Source organism: Rutilus rutilus (assembly GCF_951802725.1).
Source record: "Rutilus rutilus genome assembly, chromosome: 12".
Lineage (NCBI taxonomy): Eukaryota > Metazoa > Chordata > Actinopteri > Cypriniformes > Leuciscidae > Rutilus > Rutilus rutilus.
The window spans coordinates 36,885,844-36,900,609 of NC_140217.1; the positions used below are offsets into that span (position 1 = coordinate 36,885,844).

Here is a 14,766-nt window from a genome sequence, read left to right on the forward strand (position 1 = left end):
ATATGATTGGTCCACATCGGTGTACAGGAGCTATTTGAACAAAACAAATAAAATATCCCAAATAATAATAATAATAAAAAAAATATATATAAAAACACCCACAACTCTCAGCATTGCTGCAGTTTCATACCAAGAGTATGTTCACTTTTTTGTCTTGTGTAATCATCCCAATATAGTGCACTTGCTTCAAATATAACCACAAACTTACGGTGCTTCCTTGTCATGAACACTGACCATTATTAGTTGCATCAAATCCATTCAATATTATTCTACAAGATCTTGAGGAACAGAACTTCCTATATAGGCTCAACAGAGATGAAAGCGCATTACTACATGGTACACAATGCTCTAATGTGCCTCGGACACTAAGGACTTGACCCCGGATTTTATTCTGTCTGGCTAAGCAGCTCTGTTATCAGAAACACTCCATAGTAGCCTGCCTTGCATACACCTAAGTATGGGAACTTCTTCAAAATGTAAAGACTGGGTCTTATTTAGCAGGTCCTGGCATGCAAACACTGACAGTGGCCAAGCAAAATCCAGTCTCCTACTACGTGCATATTTAAAAGCATTGGAAATATTCAGTGCAGACAGAGTCTGACCAAATTACACTGGCGTATGGTACCCAACAATTCCCAATTCTCTTGTTCCCCATCAGAAATGCACTATGCAAAGCTAATCAAATAATCTCCCTTTGATTAATCCATGAAAAAATGGAGGTAGGGGGGCTGAGGGGAAAGGCTTTTTGCTCTCAGAGTATCCAGAGACATATTTTTACAAGTGGATACAGTCAGCATTACCATTTGCAGAACAGTTCAGCTTTTATGGAAAGTAAAATGAATCCGTGTTGAAATCAAAAATTGAAAAACATCCAAAACCTGGAGACAGAAAGTTTATGTACATGTTGCAATACACAAGGAGACAACTTAGAGACAGTAAAACACAATAAATACAGGTAACATTTGAAATTGATCAGACTCTTGGATGAATTACCAAACCGTTTCAGTTGAAAGAGAAAGGCAAAAATGGTTATTTGGAGTGTTATTGAATAGATATTCATTGATCTTCAAATGGGCCCAGATACTGCACCAGGGAGACTTTCTTTTCAAACACCATGTTTCAAATTGAATTAAACGGGAGTGTTTTTGAGTTTGCAACAATATTGTTGGGTTTTCAAACTATATATTTCCAACAAACGGTACATTAATAAAATCAATACACTTACAACCAGCAATGCAGCATTCTCAGCCTAACAGTCTGAACTCTCCAGTTGTACATATACTGGCTGTGCTTCTCCTTGCAGTTTTGAAGGCCTTTAATAGAGTTACGAACTTATCAAAACGTCAAAAAGCGAGGGTAACGTAATCATCCACAGGTCTAGACGAGGTCTGTAGGTTTTGTTCACCAGATGTTACTGAGACAGCATTGTAGGGACAAAAGAGAAAGATCAGAACTAAGCTTTCAGACTAAAAATGAGACATTTTTGAAAGTCAAATAGACTTTGTGCTTTGCAATACTGTTTTGAATGAGTCGAGAGAGGAAATAGACCTTGTTATGTTATTTGAAAAGTGTTACGATTTGAAAAGCACTTCACAGAGGCCAGTATCTGTACAACTAGAGCGTCTGCATTTTAACTTGTATGACCGAGTCTGCTTCCCAAAACGTTGACACTGTACACAAGTACTTTGATATATATTTTCCCAACATAAAGATGTAACAAACATCCATATATAAAATGCTAAATAAGGCATTGCAAAGTGAACACAAGAAGATAGATGTGATGAGAAAAGGGAAATGTCGTATTAGGTGAATCTGGAAAAGTAAAAAAGAGAAATAAAAGCAAAATAAATTACATTATGGTGTCACAAATAGTGTGACAAGGCAACAACAGCATGTTTTTTGAAGGTGACCATGATTTGTTTTTTTTTTTTTGTTTGTTTAGACAAGAAATATACAGTACAGGTTTACATAGGTCAAAATGTACAAGTGACATGTGCAAGCGTGCGCATGCGTCCACACAAACACACAAACAAACAAGACGGAACACAATTACAGGTAAACATTCACCAAAAAGACTGTGCAAAAACGTTTTCACATCCGAAAACTGAAAAAAAATGAGTAAGATGAGAAGGTGGAAAATGACTACTCCCACAAAAGAGAGACCCTGTTGCGATTGGGGGAGAAAACAAGTTAAATTATCTCTGGTTATCAACTAGTGTAAAGTATTTCAAATAATAATAATAAAAAAACTCACTAGTGCTGCTTTTTTTCTTCACACGTCCCCCCCCCAATATGAGACATACTGGCAAGGAACAAAAAATAACATCGTGTGCTTGTAAACAAAAGTAACAGCAAGATACAGCTAGATAGATTTACATGTTTTCAAAAATCTTGGTAGGTTTTACTTTACAATATTTTCAAATGAACCAGAGAAAACGAGCAATGAAACCCATGAGAACGAGACGGTCTGACGTCTTCCTGTCAACCCACAGGGCTTTAGTGAACGCAAAAAAAAAAAGGGAGATTTGCAAAGATATTTTTGTCTTATTCTGGGTGACGCAATATAATCACCCAAAACAAAACTTTCTGGCATCATTTACTCACTTTCAAACCTGTGTGACTTGCTTTTCCTCAGTGAAACAAAAGCACAATGACCAGAACTTATCAAGCTCCAAGAGGGACAAAAACACTATAAACAGTCCAAATTAATTATGCACTATATTCCAAGTCACACAATAGCTTTGCATGAGGAAAAGTGTAGTTGCATGGTTATTTTTGAAGCTTGACAGCCATTTTATGCTTTCATTGTATGGAAAAGCGCATTGTGAGCATTATGCTTTTGTGCTCCACAGTCAGTCATACATGTTTGAATGACATGAGGGTGACTAAATGATGACAGGGGACTATCCCTTTAAATTCACTAAAACACAGTTCTCACAATTTTGCTACAAACGCTTTGCGTCAGGCCTTTATTTTGTACGCCCATGAACCAAAACCTTTTAGAACCGAGTCTCATCTGTGGCACTAATGCTTCGCCCTTGGACTTGCAGAACCCCCAAGTACATATAACCATCTATATAAACGATTAGTAGTATCGCAACGGGGGCACCTTATCAAAAGCGACAATGTGGAAACGATACCAAAAACAATAAGACAAAAAAAAAAAGAAAAAGATAAATCAATTTTGTTTTGGATTGTTCTTTGCCATCAACTTCAAGCCTTGCTCTTTTTGAGTTTCCATTGCACTCACCATGTTGCACTCATGCCATCTATAGCTTTGTAAAAGATTTAGGTTTAAAATCTTGACTAAAATGAATACATAGCAGCAAGCAACTAAGAACAAAATACTGTGGTCCATCAAGAACGAATCAGACGCAGCACTGCTGGTAATTTACCAATGGGATGAGCGTTTTCGTTATATTATTCAGAGAAATGTTTCAAAACATGAACCTAGGTCTTATGCAACTATAAAAGCATGATCCGAACCACCATTATGGAGTGAGACTGCCGTCTTTTTTTGCACAATACCAACATCCTACCACTTTCTGAGAATCTGTGAAAGATGCTAGTGAATAACACCTATTCGAGAGGGGGGGGGAATGCTGGGGTCACTAAGAGCGTTCTCCGTCAATAGACAGAATCTTCTGAGTGTCCATTCCCATGATGCAAAAGGAACCTGCTAACAACAATGATGATGTTGCCCCTTAGTAGGATTCAAGACCTCTGAGCGTTTGCATGCTTCAAGTGTCCATTCTTTAGCACACACCCAGAAGGTAGAGTAGATGTCAGTGAAATTACAAGGGCAGATCTATAAACAATACATTGATAATCAAAGTCCTATACACAAACTTTTACCGACACGACACACACAAAAGTACTGCGGCCCAAACGTGAGGATGCATTCTAGTCTCCACCGTCACACGGGCCTTGAGAATCTTGCTCAGGTTCTTCTCCCGTTTTGTTTTTTTCCTTTTCTTCAGTACTTTTATCCTCAGAAGGACCTTGTATATGGTCAGAAGAATCCTTGACCAGAGCTGAATTTACATCATGTCCATCTTCTTCCATTACACCCTCTTGGCTCTTTCGTTCGGGTGTCTGTTCGACTTTAACCCCCTTCGATTCCTCGCCGTCCACCTGCACACCAACGTTCCCGTTTCCCTCCACGAGTCCTTCCTCTCTGACCTTCTTCCTCTTCCTCTTAGGGCTGCCCGTGCTGTCTGCTGCAGGCATAGCGGGGAGTGCCATTATACTGCCTGGTGGCAAGAACATATGCGGATACAACAGACTATGTGACATTCCCGGGATTAGAAAGGGGTTAAAGGTCAAATGGCTGCCGGTGCTTGTGATGCAACTACTACTACTGCTGCTAGTGGCCGCAGCTGTAGACACCGAAGCGGACACTTTTTTCTCTTCCCCTCCTTGCTTTGCTTCCTCCTTAATCCAGTTCTCCGTGCTCATCGGAGAGCTCGTGTTATCCCGCTGAAGTGCAGTATCCGAACTATCCGGCGGGCTTGAGGTTGAGGTTACGGAGTTCGTAGTCACGCTCGCTGTTGTGGATGCAGTTACGGTGGACATAGTGGATGTCGCCGTGGAAAGTGACTGACTCATCATCCCACTCATGTGAGCGCTATACATGGGCGGCTGCACGGCCGCCATGCCATGGAGCATCATGGGTAACATGCCGAGACCATTCTTGGCATCATCTCCTGATGTTACAGCAGTGGCGAAACCATGAGGAAAGCCCATGATACCGGTGAGTGGGATACCAGGGACATTGCGGAGATTGGGTAAACTAACCAGGTCCATGCTGCCAATGAGCCCACCGTTCATGAAGAGCGGAGCCATGCCAGCGGGGAGCTCGGGGGCTTTGGGCATCTCGCTGCGGGGTCGCCTGCCTCTTCTGCGTGGACCGGGATCCCGACACACAGGTCCAGTGAGGATGCGTGCGAATTTGCCCTCCGGTAGAAAACCCTAGGATATGAAAACAATATATGTTCATTCAGTACATCAAAGATTGTATTAATAAAGTAGAAGTTACATTTGGACATAAATGAACAAGTTTAAAGATAATTAGGTTTAATAATTAATTAGAAATGAAGTACTACAGTATAATTTATAACTCTTTCTTGATTCTGATTGGTCAATTGCAGAATTCAAACTTGAATGGATTTCAGTAAAATGCAGAATAAGCAGATACAATATTTTCTAAAATCAAAACTTTTTAAATTATAGAATAATACAATTTTTTTAGACATTTAAACAAATTTAGACACCCTACTTACCCTTATAACATATTAATATACAATAGAGTATTGCAGACTATAGCATAGACTATTACAGACATCCCTATGAGGGATTTCATGCAGATGACATGAACTCAGAATCTGTGAAATGGCATCAAGAGATTAGCAGACATTTAGCAAATGCTTTTCATCCAAGGAAAACTATAAGGATTTTGTGGTGCTTGAGAAAGAGTGATCTTACTACGATTCTGTCTCAACTCTACTCTAAACCTTTAAACTTTAAGCAACATTTAGCTGCTTAACCTTGACAATTAAGATATATTCAGTTATACTGTATTACTACAAACTACATATTCACAAGTGGTTTCGGTGTCTGTCTCTTTCTAGACAGAATATGTAGGACTCACTGAATGCTTCACCACATCCGCCCAATCAGGAGCCACAGAGTATTCTGAATTTGCATCCAGCCATCGAGAGAGCTCTTTAATGGCTGGAGCCATAGCGCCTCCAAGCTGCAACCAGAGGAATTGTGGTATTAAAATTAAATGAAATCAATCTGAGGAAACTAACAAAAAAACAAAAATGGCATGTGTGTTTTTGTTACCCTTCGGCCCGTGTTTCTGTGCACTACTGGGACTCTCTCCTCTCCAGTTAGAGAGCTGACGTCGAGCTTGGTGGGATCTTTGCAGCGATGCCTTCTCTGCTTTGGACGCTCCAAGAAACTGTGCAACATGCTTGCATTCTGAGACTATGAAAGACATACAATATGAATTAAGTTATAGTAATGTATTAAATGTCAATTATATTATTTATATTAAGGCGTATATAAGCTGTACACACTAAACATTCACAATTAGGATCATTCAAATATCTTTCTGGATGAAAAAATTGTGTTGTCGACCTTTTTTAAAGCACCTTAAAGTACACAAAAATAAAGAGACAATACCATTAAAGTCAACATGAAACCGCATTCACATCTATTTTAGCACTAATGTGAAGTACTACTACTAATGTGATCATTTTATCCAATGGAAATTGAATGGATTGTGTAAACTACGGAATAATGTGCACGAAATTATGCCCGATAACAAGAGCAACATGATTTCAGAAATGGGGTCAATTTTGATTTCATGTTGTCTTTTAACAAGAATGTTTATAATTCTCAAAAGAAAAAGCCACAGAAATATGACTTTTTAGTCTCACAACATAAAACTGTTCTGTTTCTAACTAACCGATGGAAAAGCAGAAAGCTCCATGTTGTAGTTGGGGTTTTGTCGGAGCCATTCCATTAGGCCTTTATTGGCCGTTTCCCTGTCCACGCTCACACTCAGGGTCTCTGAGGCTGGAGGAGGAGCTGGAGAGTTTGCTGGAGGGTGAGTAGGAAGTGTAGTCGGGGTGGATGGAGGGCATTCTGACTGAGAGGATGTTGAGGACACAACGGGCTGGCTGATGCTCTCTGACCCACACTGTGTAATGTACAAAGATAAACACATGAATGATTCATATTTATTTATATAAAAATTATTAATAAGAAATTAAAATAATACTACTGTTAATCGACTTTATTTACTTATTTATTTAACTTTTGCGTGGCTATTATTTGTACTCATGTTTAGGTCGTTTCATTTTATTGTTGTATTTTATATGTAATTTTGTGCCTCATGTGAGCTGTTATGTTTTTTATTTATGATTTCTTATTTATTTTCCTGTACAGCACTTTGGTCAACTTTGGTTGTTTTAAAGTGCTTAACAAATAAAGTTGGATTGGATTGGATTAATACATAAAATAAAATAAAATAAAATAAAATATAAACTATTTTTATTTATTTATTTTAGTGTCATAAGCATCAAATGCTATTTTCATGGCAAAATTAAGTTTAAAAATAAAAATTTCTTTCAAAATCACAGTAATTCAGTTTTTTTTTTTTTTCTGGTAAAACTTATAAAAAAAAAAACTTAAAAAAAAAAAAAAAAAAATGCCATTGTTACTATTATAAAGCCATCTTAATCGTAATGTATTTACTTTTTACTTATAATACAAACTCCAAAAAACACAAAAAGCAACATGAAAGCAGCCCATACGACTTTTATCATTTTTGCTGGTGGTTTTTTAAAAAAAGTGTTTTTTAAGGTGGATAGAAGAGAGCAGCAGATTCTGCCAAACATCTGCTTTTATGTTTCACAAAACGAATACTATGAGGCTAGAATGACATGGGGACATGTTCCTTTTTGGGTGTCCTATTGTATCTATTTCAGTGATATGCGGTTCCACAAACCTGTTGTTCAGGCAAGTTCATGGCTCGTCCCTTCATAAAGCCGAGATCAGGAGTCTCTACATTTCTTCTTCGTCCTCTTCTCCGTCTCAACATTGAATCATCACGACGAAGACTGCCGTTGACAATCTGCCCTGTGACAGGGTGAATTAAGCCAGCCTGCAAAATGCCAGCCATATCCAATCCCAGTGAGCCTTGTATGGAGCCTATCCCGGTTATTTTGTGGGGCGCTGACTGGACAGTGTGGCTCATATGACTGATTGGCCCACTGTCTCCACCAGCTGTTAGTTCTGTTGGTTTGGAGAGGTCAATAGCGGCATCCTGCCAACCATTAAGTAGAAGAGCGTTAGCACGATGAGACACGCCAACCTGGATCTTTTCTCCAAGATGGCTTGGTTTGGCAAGAACTTCTGCCTCGAATTCAAACCCACGCCTGGGACGTTTGAGCTCAGAGAGAAATGCTGGGGCAACTAACCGGTCCTGTTGGGACAAGAGTTGTAAATCAATGGGACTGTGTGTGTGTGTGTGTGTGTGTGTGTGTGTGTGTGTGTGTGTGTGTGTGTGTGTGTGTGTGTGTGTGTGTGTGTGTGTGTGTGTGTGTGTGTGTGTGTGTGTGTGTGTGTGTGTGACATTTCAAGATCTCATTAATTTCCATGACTTTTCAGGCCTCAAAAATCACACGTCGGAAATGTCTTGATATTTTTTTTTTAATCTCAAGATATTTCCAAAACTTGCTCTGAATTTAAGACATTTCAAAACTTTTGAAGGATTTGCAGACACCTTTAAAAACATCCTGTCTGTGGATGTGATCTTCTTACCTTTGGTAAGTGGGGTACTGTATGTGGGAGGTTGAAATTAAGGCTCTGAGATATAGGCATTCTGGTAGTCAGAAATCCTGCCCTCTGGTGGGCACTGCTGGGCATGCAGGTGTTAGCCGATGCAGAGGGAGACTCATACTGTTGACTAGAGGAAGGCCACTTCCCCTTTAAGATAGTATGGCAGATACTGTCAATACGGTTGATGATCACTCTGTCCTGTAGAGAACAAAAACACAAGACGGTGTATGAAATGGGTCAAACTGCAGCAATAGGTGACTGATACATGTCTAGTGGTATGCTGTGAGCTGAAACCAACTTTACCATTTACATTACAAGACAAGATTTTCACATGTTCTGTAGAATATGCAATATATATTCAATATCTATTTTCAGTATAACTAATTAAAAGGCAGGGTAGGCAGGTTTTTTCTAAAAAACTTTTCCCCAAATTTGTTTAAACTGTCTTTATATACCAATACATAATTAAAATGTAAGTACTCTGAAAAAGAGAGTATAAAAATCGAGTGTCTGTAGTCCTCTCAGGGCTGCAATAAACACAGCTACTTATTCCATTCACTCCCACCCCCTCCCTTCTGGGCTCCTTCTAAAGCCACGCCCCCAAAACACATGAACGCGTGATGCCGACCGCTCAGCTGGAGGACGCGTTTGCCAGCGCCGAGCAGAGAGGAGCGCAGTGCATGTAGTGACATCATGTCAGAATCACATGTAATAAAATACCTAACTTTATCATTATGAGTATAAACAACTAACATGGCTGTTAGTACTCACTATCAAGCTAGCATACTGATACTGGTAAAGTTTAAAATATATTGAGTTTGATTCGGTAACGAGCTAGTAACATAAGGCAAAGCTAAAAACAGGTTGCATTGATACACGTTTTCCCATTACCATCAGTTACACTGTGATGAAGGTGAATTTCGTGTAAGATTCATAACATATACGGTGTTTTGCATGTAAGAGCTTCCACGATGAAAGCACTGTTGGCTGATATTGACTCTCGTCTGACTTCTTGCTTTATTCAAAGACTTTTTGGTCATAGCCTTTTCGAATACTGTCTTCCTTTTTTCGCCTTGTTTGCCTTCGCTGACTGTATATGCAGGCACTGGGAATTTTGACTGCTCTTTCTCTGCCATAATTGTGATTCTTCCTAGCTTCCGTGCCTCTTCCCCTCCTCGGGTCAAACGGGTGCGCGCATGTGGGAAGCTCCTGTAGCAGCAGGGGTGGTAGCCATGGTAGCGAGGGAGAGTGACAGTCGCCCAGCCAATCATTTCATTCGTTCCGAATGGAAATAAGTAGCTGTGTTTATTGCAGCCCTGAGAGGACTACAGACACTCGATTTTTATACTCTCCTTTTCAGAGTACTTACATTGTAATTATGTATTGGTATATAAAGACAGTTTAAACAAATTTGGGAAAAACCAACCTACCTACCCTGCCTTTAATGAGGCATGGAAAAAGACAATAATACAGGCAGGAAACAATCACTAACCTTAGGCCACTCTGAGAAGGAGAAGAGTGCTTTCTCCTGTAAAAGCTGAGCAATGGTTGGTTCCCTTATTTCATGGACACTGTCTGCCATCTCGCACATGGGCAGCGCAAAGCGTGGTGCATCAACATCTCCCAATAATGCTAAAAAAAGGAAAACTGTTTTTTCAAAGCATGTTGCTAGACAGAGACTAAATAAAACTAACTTCAATTTGTTTTCTTTGGTTTTAAAAGAAACAATCATTCATCAGCATGTAATTTGTCTGAATAAGTTGGCAAAGTAAATATTAAAAAAATATTAAGTGATTCCATAAACCAGATCGGTCTAGAGTTTGTCAACGTTTAGAAATAACTAGTGACAAACATCAATCATTTTCAGTCAGGAGTCAATTATTCTGCTTATATAATCTTTTTGGCCTAATACAGGTTAGTCCTTAAAATTGGTTTGTACATCCTCATGGTACCAAACAAGTGAGCTTAAAATAGCCCAAGTTAGTTTGCTGGTCTCAACCTGCTCAAGCTGATCTGGTTAGTTTGTGGACACTAATAAGGTGGTCAGACTTGGAGAACAGCTGCCCAACAAGCTGAACACCAACTTGGTCAGGCTAGAGGATCAGCAAGACAGGTTTACACCAGCTAAGACAGGCAAATGTTTTTCACCAAAAGGGGAAACAGCCCAAGCTGCCATTACTAGTTTTGTATAAAACAAAATTAAAAAAAATTGCTTAGTATCAGAGGTGGAAAGAGTACTGAAAATTTGTACTCAAGTACAAGTACCGTTACATTGCTGAAATAATACTCAATTACAAGTAAAAGTACTGGTGTCAAAAAAGTAATTAAGTAAAAGTACAAATTACTCTTCTCAAAAACTACTCAGAGTACTAGTTACTAATTACTTTTTAGCTGGCGATAGTTAAAATATTCAACAAAATCATAGATTTATGTAGAAAATAGCTACTTTTAACACGTTTTTACCTTATTGTCAAAGGACATTAATTAGTGGATACTGGAATTTCTAACTTCAATATGACACCTTGAAATATGTCAATATTCAGTAGGCCTAGCCTATAATTTTTAATACCATCGGGAAAACTACTACATACTAAATATTTTAATATCTACATTTTTGTCCATCCATTTTGTCAAGGCAATCATTATTTTCAAGCATTGAAAAGCACAACACTCATTGTAACAGTAATCTATTTGAATGGAAAAGTTTAATTCAAGTCTTCTGAAGAGACACGTCCACTTTATAAGGTGAGATTTTAATTTAGGCTTTTGTTTACATATTTAAACATTGATCAATAACCATTACAATAATCTAATATTTACTCACTCAGTGTATTTGTCTTTACAATAGGGTAACGTGAACTGTTGCAATAGCTCACACAGCACAAGGCTTGATTTCAATTCAAACTGAATTTAATTTGCAAAAAGACTAGATTTTTCATAACTTTTGACAGCGTTTAATTCAAGAGCATGGAGAGATTGGAGCTGGACGTCATTTGAGTCTGCAGTGAGAACCACTTGGAGAGATTCGCGATTGCACATGATATACACAGTCCGAGAGCGCACACTCAATATCCGAGTCCAGTTCATTCGTATAGCCTACATTTGAGAGCTCGCGTCCAGTTTTCTGCGATTACATGAATGTGCCCTCGCGTTATAATATTGTTCTTGACATTTGCCATTAAAATATGCCATAGAAACTTGCAGGTATTAATAAAATTATGCGTAATAGGCCTACCTGCAATCCCGCGCTGAGAGGAGGCGGGTGTGTCAAACTCGCTGTCGTTGAGATGAGAGAATGAGAACGCGCAGCTGGTATCGTATTGGTGTATAGGCCAAAATGAGTATTGACAGATATTTCAGTATTGATATCAAAATATAGATATTTTGACACTACTACTATGTAGTTTGTTGTTCCAAACTTTCAGTCCAGCCATTAATCACTCTGAGCTCCTCGCCTCCTTCATGACCAGCTCTTCAAAACCTGCTGCGACTGCGGCGGCTTTCATTCAGTCCAAATATCAGGGGTTTTATTGGTCCGTTTACGATCGAATATTTTTATTGGCTACCGAAATGCCATTCAAAGATTTGAATATCAATTCAAATTGTACTCAGTAACGAAATGTTATTTTACAAGTAGCGAAGTAGATTACTTAGCTTAATATGTACTTGAGTACAAGTAAAATTACAGATTTAAAAATATACTCAAAAAAGTACAAGTACCCAAAAAAACGACTTAATTACAGTAACGTGAGTAGTTGTAATTCGTTACTTCCACCTCTGCTTAGTATTAAGAAACATGAATGTGGTCAACAGACCTGGAGCTACATACGTCAGTATTCAACAGAATCAAGAACAAAACATAAAAAAGGTAGAAAGCTGGAGCCTACAGCCACAATACCTGATGTCTTTGCATCTTCGTCTTTTATCTTGTCCTTTACATCCAAAACCTCAGTCTGCTCAAGTTGAGGGGTCTGCGTAGTGCTGTCTGGCTCAGGCTTCACATCTGACACCACTGGATCCATGAGGAACTCTTGTTTTGGGACTACATCAAGGACCGGAGATACAGAGGTGTCAGGTAAGGTAGTTGGAGATGATGGGAGTGAAGGAGGCAAAGGGTAATCTGTTGAGAGAGTAGTGTTAGTTAGATTGCACTCTTCCATTGGCTCTGATGGTTCTTTGCAGGGTTCTTCAGAGGGTTCTTCCACCAACTGCTGTTCCGCTGAGTCTTGCTGAAACCCTTCACAAGGTTCCTGCAGGGTCTCGTCACAAGTCAAATCATAAGACTCCTCTAAAGGCACTTTTTCTGGCTCTCTAAGAGGCTTCGCGTAAGATTCTTCCAAGTCTCCTTCATTGGAATCATCAAATGTCACCTTGCAGTCCCCTTTCTGGGAGTCCTCAAGACAATTTTCCCTTGGAGACTCTATTGAAGGCATCTTGTCAATTTCATCTTGAGAATCCTTAGTCTTCAGACTGTCTGGAGAAAGGTCTTCTTTCTCAAAATGGAACCCTATGCTTTCAGCACCTTCTCCTGGACTGGGAATACCATGTGTGATGTTGGAATCACTAAGCTTGTCCTCTTGATCCTCACTAATGGGATCTGCCTGGTCAAGACTAACATCCGGGAGACCAAGAGGTGGTGGAACATATTCTGGAAGACTGGATGATAAATCTGTCTGATCCACAGATGCCTCTCCAACATTAAGGTCTTTGAACAACATAAAGCTCGGTGCCAGTGGCTCGACAGGGTTGCTTTGAGAGTCCGAACTGGGCATGCTCAAACAGTCGGTTAGTGTTTCATCACCCTCCCGTCCATCGTCTGGTTGAGGAGCATCCAAAAAGCTGGGTTCCAAAGCTTGTGCTCCCAAAATGGGATCAGTCTCGTTGAACATGTCAGAGGTTTCAACATGGTCTGAGCTTTCCCATGGAGTTTGAAGTTCATCGAGTTCCACAGAAGGAGCCATTAAGCCAGTCTCCTCCGAGGACCCTTGCTCTCCCACCAGAACATCGCTGCGAAGTTTCCCAGCTATGGAGTCCACCATATCTCCTTGAGCCCCATTTAGCTCCCCCTGCACACCATACGAATTTAGCATATTCAGCCCACCAGTTGCAGAATTGAACGGGAATCCGTTGAAGGCCTCTTTACCAGATTTGCTATGTAGTGTGTCTGATGTCAAGCCTTCATGTTGTAAAGACCCCAACTCCAGTGAGTCATCTAATGGAGGGCAGTCTAAAAACCCTTCCCTGTTTCCTGAACCTATTCCCAGGGAACTTCCTGGCTCTGACGCTACCACTTCAGTGGGCTGGTGATGCCCATGAGTATGGACAAGTTGTGTTGGCGTGTGGGGTGAAGGTGTGTGGTGATACTCCGGAGGTTGTGGGGATTGACAATGTCCAAGGTTGGCATCATACAAGCAGCAATGATGGTGAGGCAAGCCTGGGACTGGATATCTGTGGTTTTCTTTATGAACATAGTTCCGATGGGCCTCCAGGAAGGATAGTTGAGGGTCATTGAGGATGTAGAAGTCAGTTCGACTCAAGCCATGCTTAGCAACACCGATGAGAAGATCACGATCATGTTTGCCACACTCCCACCAGACGGGTAAGTACAAACTAGGGCGACAAAGTTGCAGTCGGGCCCCCAGGAGTGGGTGCCGCAATACTTGCTCACGGACCTTTCTCAAAAGCTCAATACGGTATAATGTTCGGGCAGCTCGCTCTTCTGTAATGGGTTCCACAAACAGCGAAGGATCAACGGTACCTACATGAGACAAGAATTTGTGTATACGTTATGACAGACTGAGTTGCTATTAATCTTCTCACCAAACTCTCTCTAATTGGTTTGTTCGTCTCAACTCTAATATCCATTTTACCTTCATCTTTTCTAGGCGGCAGTCTACATGCAGTGCGACACATCGAAACAAAGCTGTGGAAATATCGCTCCAAGCTTTCGTCAGTCTTCCTCTCCAATCGAGCAAGGGCACGGAACTGGCCCCAGTCAAAGATTTTCTTGTCTGGGTCATACACTACTCCAAACGAGGACACTGTGCGATAGAAGTCAGCCTGCTCACGCCGTGTCCACCTGTGTTAAAGGCAATATGTTATCTCAGGAGTACATAAACCTTAAAATCTGCCTCATTTACTGAATTAACAGATTTTCAGCTATCATAAACTATTAACCTCTTACCTGATGCAGTACCAAAATACTATTCTTCCAATGTTCATCATGACCTTTCAACATGTTTCAGTGTTCATACTATCCTCCAGGATTTTATGCTAACCAATAATCCTCTTTAGCTGTTGTTGCTGCTGCAAACTAATCAGTCTTATGAATGCCCTGTATAATTAGTCTGGTTTCAGGTTCACCTCACCTCAATCAGGAGCCTTAAGACTTAAGAAAATGTACTGACATTTAAA

General features: G+C 40.0%; 1 protein-coding gene across 2 annotated transcripts in view; it reads right to left on the minus strand.

Moving 5' to 3' along the window:
- Nucleotides 1-877: 877 nt before the first annotated feature.
- Nucleotides 878-14,766, minus strand: part of chd6 (chromodomain helicase DNA binding protein 6) — a 44,716-nt gene continuing 30,827 nt past the window's right edge. For both annotated transcript variants that reach the window (XM_084427077.1, XM_084427076.1), the window contains exons 30-38: nucleotides 14,223-14,431; nucleotides 12,251-14,110; nucleotides 9,845-9,984; nucleotides 8,335-8,550; nucleotides 7,520-7,996; nucleotides 6,476-6,709; nucleotides 5,848-5,991; nucleotides 5,651-5,755; nucleotides 878-4,971 (exon numbers count right to left, since the gene is read on the minus strand). In XM_084427077.1, coding sequence (XP_084283203.1) covers nucleotides 3,904-4,971; nucleotides 5,651-5,755; nucleotides 5,848-5,991; nucleotides 6,476-6,709; nucleotides 7,520-7,996; nucleotides 8,335-8,550; nucleotides 9,845-9,984; nucleotides 12,251-14,110; nucleotides 14,223-14,431 — 4,453 coding nt within the window. In that variant the 3' untranslated portion in view covers nucleotides 878-3,903. The remainder of the gene's footprint in view (nucleotides 4,972-5,650; nucleotides 5,756-5,847; nucleotides 5,992-6,475; nucleotides 6,710-7,519; nucleotides 7,997-8,334; nucleotides 8,551-9,844; nucleotides 9,985-12,250; nucleotides 14,111-14,222; nucleotides 14,432-14,766) is intronic.